The 19180-nt window shown below is 34.9% G+C and overlaps 1 protein-coding gene and 1 long non-coding RNA gene across 3 annotated transcripts in view; one reads left to right on the forward strand and one right to left on the reverse strand.

The window, feature by feature from the left end:
- Positions 1–447: 447 nt before the first annotated feature.
- LOC107082840 lies at positions 448–8827 on the reverse strand. Its single transcript, XR_001481155.1, has 4 exons — positions 8736–8827; positions 1537–1683; positions 1236–1376; positions 448–983 (listed from the first exon to the last, which is right to left on the reverse strand). It is a non-coding gene; the product is annotated as an uncharacterized LOC107082840 (long non-coding RNA).
- Positions 8828–10558: 1731 nt separating this feature from the next.
- scara5 (scavenger receptor class A member 5) overlaps positions 10559–19180 on the forward strand; it is an 84933-nt gene continuing 76311 nt past the window's right edge. Inside the window, exons 1-2 of one of the 2 annotated variants that reach the window (XM_015371769.1) lie at positions 10559–10773; positions 17720–17842. In XM_015371769.1, coding sequence (XP_015227255.1) covers positions 17731–17842 — 112 coding nt within the window. In that variant the 5' untranslated portion in view covers positions 10559–10773; positions 17720–17730. The remainder of the gene's footprint in view (positions 10774–17719; positions 17843–19180) is intronic. The other variant, XM_015371770.1, reaches the window with a different exon arrangement.

Here is a 19180-nt window from a genome sequence, read left to right on the forward strand (position 1 = left end):
CTGATTCAATGATGAGTATCAAAGTCTACTTTGAAGGAAAATCTTCTGACTTTAAAATAGTTCTCAGAGGTGATGCTGTCACAGCATGCATTTGGCTCGTTTTCCTCAATCAAGCATATGGGTCTCCTAAAGAATAGTTTATAAAGAATAGTTTCTACCATTTGCATTTTCTGATTTTTTATTTTTTTTTTTTTTTTGACAAAAGAGAGTCTTAAAATTTGATTGAATTAAAACCTTTAATATTAAAAAGGCTGTTATCTTTTTTCTGCACCCACCATTAAATTAAAGAGAGATACAGTAATTATATTTGTCTTCAGAAAAATAAATAACATTATATTGTTGTTGTATGGATGTATGTATGGATGGATGTATGTATGTATGGATGGATGGATGGATGGATGGATGGATGGATGGATGGATGGATGGATGGAACTTTACGAAGCAAACAGATTAACAAGAAAAGAAGAAAAGCTTCAAGAAAATTTTTTAAATTTTTTTTCTGTCCTTTTCTAGACCTGGAGAATAACAAATAATAATAAAAGAATAACTGCATCAAATCCCAAACCTTTTCAGAAATCCCTGTGATTAGTTCTAAATAAAGATCACAGGGGCATTCTGGTAAAAAAAAAAAAAAAATCACTTCTTTAATTTAAATTCTGTTGCAGTATATTTGATATTGGTATGGCTAAACGGAATACAGAAAGAGGACAAAGACAGAGACAAATGAACAATAAGGATCAAAAAGAGACAACCAGACAAAAACTAATCTCATCCATCTGCGCTGGTCAAATTTCACACAGGAAATGGGTTTCTTTTTCTCTTCTCTTCCCCATCGATCCCCCTTTCTATTCACCTTCTCCTGTTATTTCCATCACTCCTTTCAATCTCAGACACACAGATGAATGGATAGACGGGAAATAAAATAAAAAAAAACAGCTGGGTATCTTTTGGTCGTTTGGCCGTCCATTATGAAGAAAAACAGTCTGGTGAGGAGACAAGAGAGCAAATAAAGTCTAAGTTTACTTATCTTACTTTGTAAAAGAAACATGTTTTTCTTGCTCTGAGTAAAATAAACCATTATATATATATTTTTTTTTTTCATGGTGCATTTCTTTATATATTAAAATAAATAAAATCAATTTTATTGCTGACAGCAGAGTTGATTTTTCCTGACTGTATAGTATCAGTTTGCCGCTCAGCCACAACCTGGAGCTAAAGTCAGTTGGTATATTTACCAAAGCAGATGTCATTGAGTTCATTGATTTCTTCCTGAACTCTGAGAAGCAGAAGGTCCTGCAATATTTCCTGCTGCTGGTCGTCATCCTCCATCCCTAGAAGCCCCAGGTGACGCTCCTTCAGTCTCAGCAAAGCTCGGCCTGCAAATGTATTTTTAAAACATATATATATTTAAACCAGTAAACTTCACCAAAACACTTTGGAGCTTGGAATTAAATTTATCAAGTTGCAAACATTTCAAGTAAACAAAACAATCGATTGATATTTAGAAAATGTGAGAGAAATTGTGATTGGTTCAACCTGATATGTCATGTTTGATGATCCCTTTATAGAGTGTTTTGATGTGTTGTGGGTGCTGTGCCTGAATCCATTCCAACACCTCCTCCACAGACCAGGAGGATACTTGCGGTGATTGGCTCATTTTGCCTGAGCTACCTCAGTAACACCCTGAAAAACAAACATGAAGGAGCTTCACAATTAGATGCTGATCCAGACATATTTGTTTACATATCAAAGATCGGGCTGCAGTGATTACAAGTAAATGACAGAAGCTTAAACTTTGTGTTTCTTAAGCTGAGATCATCCAACACAGGTTATTTTACTGTAAGGTTTATATTGATACAGTTTATTTTCAGACCAACTGATCCCTGCCGATTTTTAGGGGCCAATTCATTAGGCTGATACTGCTTTTCTCTCTCCTTTTGCAAGATAAAAATGACACAATGATAAAAAAAAACAAATAAAAAAAAAAAAAAAATAATGAATTAGCCAATGCATTAGCTGATACTGATACAAGAAGAAAATGTTAATATCGGCCAAAGACATTAGCCTTATTTGTTTCTATTCTTAAGCAACTGTCCCAAGTTCCTCCACCGGAACTGGAAGGCGTTCTTAAATCAGTGGGGATACGGAGACCCGAAAGCAAGCTCGGCTTCCGACACAGTGTCTCCTCCCAATAAGAAAAAACACCAAAAAAAAAAAAGGGAGGCATCTTAACATGTCCAACTACTTCAGGTGAATTTTCTTATTTAATTGTATAATATTCAAATTAGCTCACTGTCATTCATTTTAGCGTCTGCTCCATTATGTTGCCTTACTATATTACCAGAAGAAGAAAAAAAATCAATTGTCAATTTGCAGGAAATTGGCAACCTTTGAGTTGAAAATCACTGTATTTGTTACATTATCCAACCCAGATTTTGCTCATTAAATCTTTTTACACAGCCTTTGGTGTCAATGGTGTCACAGTACACATTAAATGAAGTTACTGTATATTTCTCTCCTTAACAAACTGTATAAACTGCCAGAAATGTCTTTCCTTTATTTGATGAAACATCACTGTACGTCTGCTAAATGCTTTTTTTCTTTCTTTGTTTGTTTTTATTAAAAAGTAAGGATTTAGGACAGAAAATGTCCACAGTAGTTTTGCTGTTTGATAATAAAATAGCATATGGATTATATGTTTGTTTATAGCTACAGTGATTTGATAAAACATTCAACATTCCTGTTTTTTGCTTTTTTGTCATACACTGTACATGGCTGAATTAGATCAACAAAAAATGCAGCCAACAAAAACAACCTGAATAAAAGTAATAAAAAGCAGTTTTGAAATGATGATTTAATTTATTAAGTAAAAAGATACACAAACTAATCAACAGCTCAACCTGCTACCAACAAGCATTTGTATTGGATTGTATTACAAACTTTGATTCTGATGACCCTGATTCAGTCCTCCTCCATTCCAGTTTCAGGCGTAGGGGGGCCTGATCCCTGTTCTCATCCAGTGTGATACAAATCCATTGTTAATGTACCCCACTGAGGCCTGAGCGCCAAAATGTTAAAACATTTTCTAAATATTGCCTCTGCCTTACCTCTGTTTGTGACTTTTTCAGGTTGAAATGTGTTTTTAGATGGTTTGACATGAAGAGGGGAGAATTAAGTCATAATATAACTACTTGGTTGACTGATTTCCACACACAGCCAGGTTGGTTTTAATAGCTTTTTTCACCTTAAATCTTATCTCCTTTTGTCATTCTAAAGCCTGTTTAGTATTTTCTCAGGTTAACTTAAGGACATTAAACTGAAAATTTTTTACGTGAAAAATAACACCCACAAAATAAGAAGGCAAACAGCTTTTTACACAATAAGTAATGACTTTTTTTTGTAATGAATTTTTTTTTCTTATAACCTAAAACTTTAGATTCACATTCAGATTTTGAATGTTACATTTCCAGGATTTATTATCATCCAAATGCACTCAAGGATTTTAATTTAGTAATCTACTCTGAGGTTACTGAAAGAACACACAACAAGGCCTCGATGATCTTAGATCCAGTTTGGCAGATCCAGGAGGGAGAAAAACTCTTTACACTGATCCGTTTACTGAGGAACACCTTCAAGTTTATTCTGGGAGATCCAGACCAGAAGGAAGAAATATGCCCTCCAGTCAGCTACTGGTATGTCTCCCTATAACAATGATCACCAACCGTTTTACAGTTGAGGGCTAATTCAGGGGTACTGACCTATGAATTGCAACGGTCAACTTTCACCTAAACTTCATACATCATAAACATATCATTATCATTTCTTTAAATTTATAATTTTCTCTTAGACATTTTCATTTTGAAATCTCTATAAATGCTTAAATGCCATAAATGATTAAATGATGAAATGTTCTATAACCCTATTAAAAAAAGAAGAGCAACAGAATACAGTGAAAATACAAACGTAGCTCACTGTTGAGTTGTTCTATTTTCAGAAGACTCTAAGGGCACCCCTTGTGGTCCTTGAGGGCCCCTTGGTGCCCGCGGGCACCATGTTGGTGACCCCTGCCCTATAACATATGTTTGGTTCTATAAAAAGCAAGGTGATGGTAAAGATTGCAACCCTATCTGAGACTATGAACCCTGTCTGTCACCAGACAATCTGCTCTCAGGGTTTCAGCTGCCACTGCTGTGAAAATGTTTGTCTGTGGTTTGAGGAAACGGCACTCTGTAACAGTACTTCTTTCTCGAAAGCCTATTTTCCAGTGATTAAGCTGACAACCTCCTGAACATTTTGGTGAATAACTGAGCTGAATCCCAGTACAGAAAAGTGAAATCAGCCAGTTCTGACATTGAGAGGTCAAAAAACACTTCTGTTTCTTTTTATCATTTTTATAGGCTCCTCGGGTTTGGGCTTTTCTTACAGTTTCTCCCTCTGGACTACGGGGCTATAGGGTAAAGAAAAAAAGACTGCTAAACTGTTGATGTGACCTTTTCAGCAAGGCAGGCGGGTTATTATAGTTGTAAATATAGGAACACAATTTCCTGAGTTAATTAAGGAGGAGATATGATTGGCTGAGACAATAACAAGCTCCCAATGGAGTAACTGATATGCAGAAAGTGACTGAGGCAAAGAGATGGAGACAAGTTAACCCTCAAAGTGGGGCTGAGCTGAGGGTAAAGGAAATCCTATGGTGGTCTATAATACTGCTGTTATGCCTGAGGACAGCATTTCTTTTACTATACAGGGCCCATTGGCTCTGTTTTTTTATGGAGACATAAACCGACTGTATATATAGCTTGTCTTATTTGCTAGAAGCACTTTAATTTAGATTTAGCTACTGAACCAGGACTTGTAAACAAATGTAATATGTAAAAAAAAATAATAATAATTCCTGCGCAACTCAACTGCCTTTTGCTTTATCTACACCAATACAGGGAACAATAATTACATTTTCTTCTTTATTTTAAAATTAGACAAACAAGAACTGGTTGCATAAAAAAAAAATAGTTTTGCTGATTTTATTTATAAAGGAAAGAAGGGATTTAATGCATTTTTAGTTACTTGTTAAATGGTGAATTAACTGTGAGTGGCCACTTAATTCATTAATTCATTCAAAATCAAGAATCACTTTATAAAATATCATAGGAAAACATGAAATAAGCTAAAAAAAAAATAAAAATAATAATAATAATAATAATAATAAAAAAACACTAATTCCCATACCAATAATGCTCATCATAAAGAAATTAAATACACTGGAGTGTAAAAATGTATTACATGTATTTTTTTTTTTTTTTTTTTAAGGCCGGAAGAGAGACAGGGTTGTTGGTTCACAAATATTGCTCCAAGAAACCATCAAAAAGCCCCACAGGAGGGCAAAAATGAATCAAGGAAATCATCTTAATTACTGCAGACCTCATTTGATAGTGGGGTCTGTTTTAAGGACTTAACTAAAAGGGAGAGTTAGCAAAAATGGCATTAATAGGAGAATTTTAAAGTAAAAATCAAAGTCATTGGTCAAGTCAAAGTCTAAAGATAAATCTGGCTGTAGCATGACTGTTAACAGGCCATTCATCCTAGAAAATAAGTAAAGCTAAGTTGACCAAAATCCTCAAACGTTATGTAAAAACTCAAATTAAAACTTGCTGCAAATGCTTGATGTCAATTTTAAAAATATATATTTACTCAGGTAATATCTGCATATCATAAAAATTCATTTATAATCTAAAGAATCAAAATGTGACAGGAGAGCCAAAGCAAAATAAATCTGTAAGAGGAGGGGGGTACCTCTTCACAGCACCATATGTTTAAACATGACATACTTAACATACAGAGGCTGAAGAGTCTTTCCTTACTCCACTCTCATGCAGGCTTTCTTGCCTGCTGATTTCTGAAGGATACCAGAATGCATTTCCTCTAGCAAGTCAATTTGCCAGAACCCAGCAGGAGGTCGAAGGTCTGGCAGGAAATATTCTTAACTCAGAATAAGTTTGAAAACAACATTTGTGTCCTGAAGCTAAAGCAGCTGCCCCCTCTTTCTCGCACATATTTCAAAATGCAGCCTGCAGATTAAATCTGAAAATAAAATTAATCAGAGATAAAGTGAATCAAAGATGCAACACCGCCACCTTGTGGTTTCTTGAAGCAGTGACACCTTCAAGACGCATAGCCTTACTAAAGGGGGAAAATAAAGCTAAATTGTGCATATTATCTTTTATTGGAAAGTTCAGAATTTGCCATTCGATTCAAACTATTCTTATACGGAAGAAAGTACACAACTTTTAGAATTTAAAGTCCCTTTAATTAACACTAAAAATAGCTGTTATAGCAGTCCATTTCTGAATCAGTGGCCAAATAATGTTACCAAGCAGTGGATTATCCTCAAAGGTTGATGAAGAGACCAAAGGAAACATACTCATAGATGCTGAACGGAAAGTGCTGCAGGATTGTATGACAGGAACCGGTTGAGCAGCACATATACAAAAAACTCTGAATCATGTCCGTGCCTGTGCTTAGGGTTAGGCAGTCAGAATAGAATAATCTCAATAATTAAAACAGGCTCTGCTACATTTTTTAAAAGCACATTTAACATTTCCCAATTTATATGAGACAATGCTTTCACAGAATGGCTTCAAGAACCCAAGAGCAAAACCTATTGCTCATGGTTTAAAAATTTTGGTCTATGTTTTAGGCAAAAACAAAACATGTTAATTCAACAAGACATCCATTACTGATATAAATTTGTCCTGAAAATTCTAGTCAAAAACGTAAAGCAACTTGAGATCAATCTTTTAAGATCCAATTTATGTATATCTTCAAACAAAGCAATCTAAAAATATCCATTGATTACTGCATTAGACTTTGCTTTATTTACTTAGATCTGAGGTCTGCAACCAGTGGCTCCATCAAAAGCTTCTGCAGTAGCTTTTGCTTACTGGCTAAGAAATAATAAAGAATCAATTATTGTCTTTTATTAAAAAAAAAAAAAAAATAGTGCAGATTTTAGCAAAAATATCTAAAGTTTTCATTAAATAATTGCTCTGCATATGTGCAAGAGAATGACCCAAAAAGTACCAGTGATGTTTTTATCTGTTTTTTTTTTAGTTGTTGTTTTTCTGTGAGGTTCAAAATAATGCGATTTCCTAATCACATTTGAATCCCACGGAAGAAAAGGGCTCCAATCTTTCTTGGGGTTTTTTTTGCAAAAAAAATTATTTTTTGGAAAAATGTTAGTGGATTGTTAAAAATGAAAATATTTTTTCTAAAGTAGATATTCATCCAAAATTATGTTGTCTTTTTCAAGAACATGATAACATTTGTTGCTCTAATACCTTTTACTTAGCTGGAGTGAAGACTTAAATGGCTCTTTGGATAGAAAAGGATGCAGACTCCTGACCTAGAGGAATATGCAGTCTCACAGGATCCTCATAAGGATTAAAAACTGATGATCCTGTGAGATTGAAATGAGCTAAATGAAGCCAATTCTGTTTAAAATACATGACAGTGTACAAGATCTTTCAATTTCTACAGTGTTCCGTATACCTTTAAAATAGCAATTCTATAAATTGTATTGTCTATAGTTCTAGTAATCTGTTTGACATAATCTACACTGAGTTTTGTATTCTAAAATTGCCATATTGCTTTGATCATTTCCTTATGGCATGCTCACACAAAAAGTACGAGTTTGGTGCAGGAGTTAGGGGCACCAGCCATGTCGACAGGCTTTGATCTTTCAAAGGTTCGAGTCCTGTCCTGATAACCCTTGCTGTTTCCCACTTTTTTCTTAACAACAAAAGGCCACTACAGCCTAAAATAATCTTTAAAACAGAGAAATTATTAATTTGCAAAGGTATGATGTCAAGATAACATTAATATAATTATTTGAGTAAAATCTCAACGACGTTTGATACCGAGGGTAATGTCGAAATGGCATCAATTAAATCATTGACATACATCAAATTGATTTTAAAGGAGTGATGTCAAGTTGATTTATGCTTTTGACTACAATTATGATGACAATTTGATATCAGCGTTTGATGTCATATTGATGTTGATTTGATTTAACAGAGCCCTGTGGAGGTACATAAAACAAAGTAATAAAACCATGATAAATCATGGTGTTTGAAGAATTATGCTCTTGTTTGATTCTCTTCAACTGGAATTGTGGAGTTAGTCAAGGTCACATGAATCATTGCCAGTAGATTCCAGTCACTGTTTGCACAAAAAGTCCAACCTTTCTAGAGAGCTGAACCTAAAGCAGTTTTATCTTGACAGTTATCCACAACAAATAGCATTTCAAGGCAATACACAAGATTAATATGGTAACTACAAATGAATCAAATACATTCTAGTACAACCCGGTCATAAGATTAGGTTAAATCTCATTTCCAAGTTGATTAAAGTCCTAACTCAAGAACAATAAACAACCACATAATAGATTAACTTTGGTTCAGCCACCCCTTGTTCTGTTCCTATGGAGATTGGAGCATTCTAGACTGACTCAGTGTGATTGCAGATGTGTTTGTTGCTGAAATGAAAACTATAACAGTTATAGTGTAACTAAGCTCTAAACAGCCTGCAGGATCTATCTACAGCAGAAAGTAAACCACCTATCAATGAAGAACTACAAGAATAGAACCCTAAACATGTAGTCCCGACACTTGAGATCCAATATATTTCCTTTTGAACTCTATTTTTGCACAGATTATATTTCAGTTAGTTGCTGTACTTACCTTCAGTCCAGTATGTTCATTGTTGACACTGAATCTCCTGTCTGGACCTGCGTATCTCAAGGACGTACGTCTTAGCTCAGGTATGTTTAGGCCCCGCCCACTCCTTGGTGATGCCTTCAGGGGATGTTAGCAATATTCTTAACATTGCTGATAAAGATAAAAATGTTGGTAAACTTTTGATTGTGCTCATAGCTGTCATATACAAAATGAGTCAGCTGTTTAAGTAAAACGTGTTACTATTTTAATAGGATAGAACAGTAGTTATTGGATATTTTCACAGTTAAGTTTCTTCTATTTTATTGTTTATTTCATGTTAAGCACTTGGAATACAAATAACTTGCCCTGCCTTGCCTTACCCTGGAAAAAATGTGAAAAATTTACACAGTAAAATTGCAAAAAAAAGAATTCTAGTAAAAAAAAACTTAGTACAACTGCAGTAGCTTTAATAGAACATTGGGACTTAAATTGACAGTAACATTCAGAAGAAAGAGGAGTATTATTTAACTTTTTACTCTTTGTAGTTGTAGTTAAACAGTATGTTAAAAAGGAAAACCAAGTTGGTTTGATTATTAATTTAAAGGGTAGGGTTGCTATAAAGCTTAGCTGAGCATGGGTCTTTCTGTGTGGAGTTCTCCCCATACATCTGTGGGTACTCTCCAGGTACTCTGGCTTCCTCTCACAGTCCGAAAACTGTTGATTTTAAATCGCCATCATGTGTTTTTAAATCCATAAAAAACATGGAAGCTGGTTCCAGTTGTCTGCTTTTAGGGGGAAATCCTCCTAAACAAACAGCATGTGATATTAATTTTGCACCACCATAAACATTGGCTATGGATAGATTATTTTGGGGGAGAAATGTCTATTTTAAAGATAGTAAATTCAGTTTTATTTTTAGTTGTTGAAATTGTTAGGATTATTTTTAATTGATGATGTATGAGTCTATTAAGCCCTAATATTATCTGTTGTTACATGTCAAAACTAAGGTTTTTCCAAACAGTTTGTCTAATTGTGTGATGAAAGTCATCGTCATTATGTATGTGGCAAAGGTTTGGGAATGGAATGAGAGCAGTGTCCTTGATCTAAGAACATAGGGTAATATTTTGATATGGCTGGAGAAATGGATGTCTCCTTATTTTCAAACGATGATTTGCAAATGATGTGGCATACATAGTTATATAAAATGCTTCTTTAACTGTGATTTGGGGCTGACTTCAATGAGAAGTGAACCTGGTTGGTAAGCCTGCCTTCTATAACCTGAAGTAAATTCTCTGGGCTGAGTAAGATTACAATTTCTGTCAAATTCTGTTATCATGTCTCATGGTTATTTTTAATACATATACAGTAAGTATGAGTTGATCTCTTTACAGGAAAGAATCAGAGTGAGAAAGACTGATGGAGGCTAAATTATTTATGAAGTTAATGTATGAGTAAAGCACAAATTTAAACTTGAAATTTGTATTCATTAGTTATAGAAGTTGTAACTATTTAAACTATATGTTTTATGTTTTGCATGAGATTTGAAATATGAGTTTACAAATGTTTGTTATGTACAACTTCTGACTAATATGTACACAACTGTGCTTTTATGTGCAAGTTTATTTTGATAGTGATCTTACCTAATATTAATGGAGCTGAGACGTTTAACTCACCATTAGTTATAATTGGATGGAGTGTAATTCCAGCATGAATCCAACAGAGGGCGCGCATGTACAGTCTCTGGAAGCCGTTCTATATCTTCACATTTTAAGGCAGCTGCACTAGCAGAGCAATAATCAGCTGGAAGTTTGTAGTGGTCACATGACGATGTTGTGGATTTATTATTCCACATGTCCGAGCTCGGTCTACACTGCAGGACTACTGACAGTCTCTGCAACACTGACAGTAGGCGTTCATGCTGCATTTTTTTTTTCTTTTTCTCGGTTTAATTAAAAACTGCAGTGAAAACAAAGTAAAAGCCTGAGGACGCAACAGTTAAAAGGAAATTATGAGGAAGGCGCAACTGTGATTTGTATTCTTTTTTTGACATCTATGACAGAAGGTGAGATATTTGCTTATTTACATAATGTCTTGTTTATCTTATGCATGATGGATAATTTCTTACACCATAAACATGTAGTTCTAGAACTAATTGAAGAAAAATAAGGGCAATGCATCAAAATAAATAATTCATAATTGTGCCAACTATTGATGCTTTTTTTTATAGCTAAATAATTAATATCAGTTTTCTATTGTATCAACATGCTGCTTTGAACACATATGATTTCTGCTGTATTTAAGAATCAAGACAAGTTAAAAGTTTAACAGCTGATTTGTCACTTTTTTCACTATAGCCTTGTTCTTCAAAGGACAGGAAACCCACATTCAATGAACTTCATTAGCAGAAAATTGGTTCTTTATATTCAGGCGGTCATGGATAAAGTGTCTCTTTAATAAGGGAAGAAAATGGGTTAATGTCCATGGATGGCTGAACATAGTTTGCATGATGTGTGTAAAGTGATTATTCTTTATAGGGCTTTTGTGTTTCAAATACATGCGTGACTGTAAGATGAGTTTTGTAGTTTTGAAACATACATTCTAGGATATGTTTGTTTAGGTTATCTTATAACGTATGCTCCCAGGATAGACCACACACACAGCCATCTGCAGCCCTGGCACACAATTGGATGTTTGTTGGGGACAAATGACAAGACAATTCTGTTCTCTCATGTTTAGAGGTCAAAGAGTGGCTGACCTGGTTTTATGTGTCAATTTCCTCACCCCTCTTTTGATCCATCCAACTGTAACGCCTTGTGAAGTCACTGCTATTTACAGTTTCCAAGCTCTTTGGAGAAAATGTGTGTGGTAGAAGTTATTCATTTTCCACAGTACTTATCTCACAAGCTTAGAAAAAATAGATACCAATGGAATCTCCAGGTCAAAAGCATGCAACTCATTTGAAGCTTAAAAACATGCAACAATATATTAAAGTTCAATTTAGCTTATTTATTAAGCTCAATTGAACAACATAAGTTATTTCAAGACTGTTTGATAAAGAAAAAGGAAATAACCTGGATTTTTTTAAGTACATGTAGTTGCTAACTTTGCAGGATTCTTTCATTGAAAACACATAGAATGCATAAAGCAACAGTGCAGAGAAGTCTCCTTCAGTAGAAAGAAACCTCCATTAGAACCTGGCTCTGTGTGAAATGCTATCTGCTGTGGCTGACTGAGGTTGTGAAAACAGAACAGACATAGAAACATAAAAAAAAAAAAAGAGTCCTGATTTAGAAATACTTTCCATGTCAGAAAAGTTTAGTTTTCTGTTCATGATGATGTCTAAATTATTGTGATAGTCTCAGCAACAGCTTTTTCATGTGTAGTGGAGAGGAACAGTTAAACATAGGTGAAGCAGGTGCATAATTATCCCAAAGGTATTAGTAGCGATAGCTCATTTGGTAGGCTGCCTACTATGGTAAATGGCCTGTACTTATGATAGCGCTTTTTCAAGTCAGGAGACTTGACCAAAGCGCTTTACACTACATTCAGTCATTCACCCATTCACGCATGCACTCACACACTGAGTACTAGTACTATTAGTACTCAAACATCTACTAGTAATACTAGTAGATGTCTCAGCTATCATGGGTTACTATCATGAAAATAGAAAAAGGAAGAGAATACAGTTAAAAGTGCTGAAAACCACTGAAAAGATAGTAGGTAGCGAAGTGGTGGGTATGTCTTCCGGCAGTCTAAGTTTATAGCAGCCTGCCTACAGAAATAGTAGAAAATGTATGAACATAATCAAAAAGGAAAGTTTAAATATAGTCTTCAAAGCTTAAAACTAAACTAGTCCCATGGGAGAGGAGCCTCTCATCTGAAAGATCAGTCTGCCACACTGCCTTAGAGATTCTCCCAAGCATGTACATTGATGATCCAAGTAAGAAAGTCCTAACTTGATGACCATTGAGAGGCTATATAAGTAGAACAGATTAAAAAAACTTAATGCACTGTTCTGCTAAAGCTGTCTGTAGACATCTTTATATTCCAACTATTGCATTCTTCCTACATGTCGGTAAAAAAAGCATTAATATAATTGTTTGTGCTTTAAATTGTCATAGGTTGCAGCCCTTGATGCTGTTGTTCTTTAAAAAAAAGTTGTATTTGTCTAAAGGCAAAAGATTATCTGATTTAAATAAAGCATTGGAAAATATTAATTTGCTCTCTCCTAACCATTATATAAGTTTTAAAAACTATTTCCTTTTGTTAAACACACTACTTTGTTGTACTTCCTGTAGATATGAAGTTTTTCCTGAGATTTTTCACCAAAAAAGTTTCTTTGTTACCTTTTTTGCCAGACGAGCATTGTCCAAAAGAGTTTTTGTGCTTCAATATACTAACTTGCACCTACCATTGTTTTTTATGTAAGCTCTCAGTCAGAAGGCATTAATAAATAAATAAAGGGTCAGCTCATTGTGTATGCAGATGAACTGAGGCCTACAAGTAAACTCTACATGCTAGCCTACACGTCCATGGTCCAGAAGCAATCCCCTCATTCTGCATACAGAACTCTTTGATTTGCTGCAGCTGCAGATGGAATCACACTGACGTGTTGCCAGTGTTTCGTTAGCCCTGCACCAGTAGCTATTCTATTGTTGAACATCTTCATCTATAACAGACAGTGCTGGTGCTTCCTGAAAATTCTTGAATGTGTTGAAACTTTCTTCTTCATAGCTGAAAATCAATATTCATAACAGACAACCTTTTCCTGTATGATGGCATTAATGAGGGAGACGAGAACTGCAAACTTTTCTTTGGAGATAACCACTGCTGACATTGGAAGCCATCAATTTCAATCGTATTTGTGCTGCTGTCATAACAAACACTTTGAGTGATTTCAGCTGGGCTCTTTCAAAGTTTTGAAAGTCCTTGGATCATACATTTATCTCCAATTCACTTTGGTAGATAACAGTTCTTGCATGTTTTATTTAAGATGTCAGCTTATATTGGCCTGTTGTAGTTATAGTATCTTGTAGTATCATGTCACTTTTCTGTTCTTGGAAAATTCTTTATATTTCTTTTGTAGCGTCCTTGATGTCGTCAATTGTGAGCGAATATACCAGAGATTCACAGCTGCAGGGCTGCTGAGAGTAAGACACAGATTACTTTGCTTTCCCACCGTCAATTCTTTAGGCCGAGAGAGCAAATAAACGATTAGGGCTGTATCCCAGAGAACTGGGTGTAAAAAAGAAGGTAATCAGTCCACACAGACGTGCACACACGCAAACACTCTTTCCGCAGCCATTTCTGCAGGGGTGTGGAGTGTTTAGTGGAATCTCCTAGCAGCACAGATGATTCTTACTCAGATTCAGTCTAAATGTCAACCTGACCCCCATATCCCCCTTTAATGAAAAAGTCCTGACTGAGCGCTTTTTAACCACTCTCTTAAACACTCACAGAGTCAGAGCGGGTTCACACCCACAGCTCCTGACTCTCATTTAATCTCTGACACAGCCCTTCTTTCCCTACTCTTATCTATTTGTTTTATGTGCCCTTTCACTTTGCTTGTATTTGATTTTGATTGTGCACATCGTGGGAAACTAGAGGCCAAGCAGGCTTCAATAAAAAAATACTATGAGAACTTTTCAAAAGCATCAATAGAAATATTGAGAAATAAACCCTGAAAAGTTTTCATGCTTTAAGTTACAGGCAGGACTCTAAGGCTAACTCATTTAAACTAATTTGACTTTGGAGACATTGCTTGTAATGGTCTACAGTTAATGAGACATGTTATGCTCTCTATTCAGAGTGAATTGATTGGTTCTTAGGTAAAGCCTGTATGACATTAAAAAGAACCCATACATTTTACTTGAGCAATCATTTCCTGATTGCTTATTGCTACTGAAAACCCCAAATGCAAACTTTCAGATAATCCCTAAATTGTATATATAGTAACAGAGGCTGACTCAAACGCAGAGAAGAGATATGTAGTGTTATGTGGTCAATAGTTTTAATAAAACCATGTTTATGATTTGTAGGTGATCACTAGCCTGCTCAGTCAGACTGACAGGATGTATATTTTTGTGAAATCCAATGGTTTTTGTGTGGTTGTTCATATTTCCAAATACATGCGACTTGTATTTGATCTCCCACATGAACTGCATTCATACAGCTTAACTGTCTAACCCATGCAGTAGAGAACACAATGACATCACAAGTAGCGAGAGACTGCTTACAGAGGTAAACATGGATGGTAGTTCTGGAGCGTATCTAGCAATCTTTCTTTTCTTTTCCCACCAGAGCCAGCGCATTAACAACCCAATCTTTCAGAATAGAAAGTCCCTTTATTGTCCCATTATGGGGAAATTTTCAAGAAGACCAAAAAGAAAGACTGCTCTACACATTGTCGTCTGCCAGGGTTGTTTTTCTTCCTGCTTAAATGTTGCAAGATGCAGAATAGGGTAGTTTATTAAGTATTAATGATGTTTAGTATGAAAAAAGCGCGACCTGACCATTCAGACACTGGTCACATTTAAAAGGTTAGATATGTATCGGATTTAGGACCACATAGCCAAGTGGCCTTGGTCCCATTTAAAAAAATTGGATCCCTGTCACCCATTTCATTTACTGGTGGCGAGTCTTTTCCACATAGTGGAAAAATTGTAAATCTTCTTTTGGAAAGTAAGCTTGTATGAGTGATGAAAACAGAGACAGAGAAACAGAGCGTGCACAAGGAGAAATGGGCTTGTGCACGTTCTCGCGTTTGTTTAATAGGCTATAAGGAGCGAGTACAGTGCTGTGCATGTGCATTTTTTTTTTTTTTTTAGAGTGGAGAGGGCAGGTCTTTTAAAACATTTGGCAAAATCCTCCAATATACCTTTGACAATCATCCCAAAGTTATCTTGTTTCTGCACCATTGTTTACCACACTTTTTCCTTTCACTGTCTTTCCTCTCCACTCAACTTTCTACAGGGTGTCAGTGGGCTTCTTTTGGACTTATGAGAAGTAATTTACCAGATTATGTACGGTAAATGTTAATATATCTATAAAGTATCTTTATTAAAATCCAATTTTAGTTATTGGTATGTAATATTCAAATTTTCTAATCCAGAGATGAATAGATTATTTAATTCTTCAGTATTTGTATTAAATGTAGGTAATTTATACATTTCACTTTTTCAGGTAAATTTGTAAAATAGATACAAAATTTATTCAAATTCAAATATATTGAGCTGCATCTTGTAAAGTTAATCCAAACAGCAATTTTGAAGATAATTTAATGTTGTATTATTAGTGCTATCAATCAGTTTAAACCGTTTGTTAAACAGTAGCTGTCAACAAGTCAACATTAAAAAAATGCTACTTCACGGACTAACATCCTTTTATGATGCATAAAATATTTTTTTTGTTGTCCACTAAAAAAGAAAATAAGTAGATTAAACAAAGTATGACAGACTGAAAGCTAAAAGAAACACAATTTAGTGACTGAGAAAGTTAAAATCAGGAAATCAAGAACTTAATCAACTTTTCACACTTTTGATCAGCCTCCTGTAGACAGTCTTCCTGTTTGTTTAAGTTGTTCTAAAAATTTGCAGCTGCAGTTTGATGCTATAAGATGTAACGACATGTGAAGCTAATGAATTATGTCTGTAACTAATTTTAACTTTTAGTGTGCTGCATCTTTTTTTTCCGGATTTACAGTTTTAAATACAGGCTTTATACTAAATCATAGAGGTGGCTGGAATGAATACCAGCTCTCAAATGTCCTGCACAATATGAAGTGGGCTTAGAAAATGAATGAATCAAACAACGTGCAAAAGGATACACTTAAATTGACCATACTGTAAATGTTGCTCATAGAGAGAGAATATTTTCTGATGTTTTTTGGATTTACGCAGGAAATCATCAATTTGCGAGAACTTTCTCCAGTGTAATTGTTAAGTATAATTCTTCCTGTTCATTTGAGTGCATTTATCACTATTGGCTGTGTAGTAGGTAGCTCCATGGATGTCTTTAGGTCATTATCTCAATATTTTCCTCAGGAACGGTTCAAGACATTTCGTCACTGTAAATCAAGTTTAGGCAGGATAAGTAATAGACTATGAATGAAAAGTTGAGGTATCATCTAATGAGATTTCAAGAGAGTAGAGCTTTCTACTTTACACATGTTGAGTTACCGTTTTAACGTTCAAATACTCCTCCATGTTATGGAAAATTGGCACAATGCTTAGTGTCATTGCCTCATCTGATGTAATATTCAGAGAGGTAGCAGTCATAGCAGACATTCCTCACTCCATGTTGGTATGAAAGTTAAATCACCTCATTTTTCTTTTTGCTTTTTACCCAACCTTCTCTTTTGCTTTAAAGCATGCAATTTCATTCAGGTTTTTTTATCTTCTGAGGAGCCAAGCAGATGGAAAGAGGCTAAAACACACCTTGTGGTAGAAGAAGGAAAAATCACTCAACTCCGGTTGAGAGAAAGACATAGTCCTCTCACCTCAAGGATTTCCTTCTGTTTGTTTATGTTTGACTTTTCAGTGTGGGACTGAAAGGCTATTTATTAGTCAAACTGAGAAGGGATGATCAGAGCTTTGCCTGTGATTCACTGCATTAGCTCGTGCAGAAGGTAAAAGAGAAGAAAGACATGCATGATTAACGATACTCATAAATGAGCAACAAAGAAATTGTTTACCTTTACATGAAATGTTTAAATAGTCTAAATATGGGATATATGTTGTATTCCACAGATTTCTAACTCTCTATCCTCAATCTAGAGAAGTTTTATTCAGTAGTATCCTCTCTATGTTGTATGTTATATAATTAAAAAAAGGCCTAATGTTTACCCTGTGATAATCTAATACATTTGTACACTTTGTAAAGAGTCATGTTATTGTGATCAGAATATTGGTAACAAATCTGAAGTAGGAAGTATTTTAAAGTTTCACCCAAAAAAACTATATGTACTGAAACGTGTGTTAAATGATTATGAATTTTTTTTTTTTCTTTAGTTTAGGAGGGGATGGAAAACAAAGCCATGTATCTGAGCACAAGTGAAGAAAGAGAGAGCGGCTCCATGTATGAGGAAGTCTACGATGGACATAACTTATCAAAGCTGAACCTTTGTGATGAAGGTAAAAAAAAAAAGACAAAAAAATCAATATTTTTGTAAGTTTTTTGTTTTCTTTTTGAAAATTGTAAACAGTTGTGACCAGGTTTTAGGTGTACAAGCACTTGTAGAGGAGTTGTTGGGGCGATTCTTTTTCTGCATCAGGAGTAAAAAAAAATATTTTCATTCTGTAATATCAATGTATATTCAGAAAAATACCATCAATTCTACTTCAGCAGAAGTTAAAGAGTAAAACCTATGGAAAAGTAAGGTAAACTGTTCATGTTCCTGGCATTTGTTTTTCTCTTTCTCTGGTCATCTGAATGTCCAGAGGTGACATCTGTGTTTGTGTGAATTCAGGTCCAGCTAAATGAACTCACAGATTTAAATTCTCAGGTTTCAATCCACAGCTTGGCCAGTTTGTTGGGAAAGTTTGAGTTAATATCAACAGGAGAACTTGCTTGGATTAGTTCACTTTATCCAGCATCAGACTGAGAGGTGACGTGAGCATAGGGTTATTCTTTCTTAACACTACATTTTGTTTGTCTTGAATAATTGCAAAACCAATTTGTCTTGAATAATTGCAAAACCAATTTAGAGTTAAAATACATGAGCCTCCTTACAGATGCAAACCAGATAATAATATAATATCAAAATAATTATTTGAGTTAAGAGGTGTTTTTGCTTTAATGTTTTATGAATGCCACACATACTAAATCAATAAAATAATAAATGATGATAGATAAATAAATTAAATAGAGGCTTTCTCACATGAGTTAAGGAAAAATACCTAAAACACCAACAAATCCTGGCCAGATGTAGAGAAATTAAAGAAATTCTCACAAACAAAGGCACTGGCATCTATCACCTTTGTAATGGTTACAAAGCGATCTCTAAGGCTTTGGGACGTCTGTGAATCGCAGTGAAAGACATTATCCACAAATGGAGAAAACATGGACCAGTGGTGAACTTTCCTAAGAGTGTCCAGCAGACTGACTCATCCTGGAGAACCCAGGATAATATTTAACACTCTGCAGGTCTCACTAGCCTCACTTAAAATCAGATCTAATGTTATGATAAGAAACAGATGGGGTGAAAATCAGTGCCGAGGCCAAAACTACTCCTGATGAAAGAAAGCAGAAATGTACATCTCTTTTTTACTAAAAAAAAAAGCAAAAATAAAACATCTTGATTATTCTGTAGTATTATCTGTAATGTTGAGTCCTGAAAGGTGTGTTTCCCTTTGCTTCCGATGAAACGTGATCACCAGACTGACATAATGGTGGAAGTGTGTGTTAGGTTTCTGTTTCTGTTATGATTTTCTTTTTAGTATTAAGTCTTCTTGGTTTTCTATTTGTTGTCC

Source organism: Cyprinodon variegatus, unplaced genomic scaffold (assembly GCF_000732505.1).
Source record: "Cyprinodon variegatus isolate N-32 unplaced genomic scaffold, C_variegatus-1.0 Scaffold64, whole genome shotgun sequence".
In the NCBI taxonomy this organism is placed as follows: domain Eukaryota; kingdom Metazoa; phylum Chordata; class Actinopteri; order Cyprinodontiformes; family Cyprinodontidae; genus Cyprinodon; species Cyprinodon variegatus.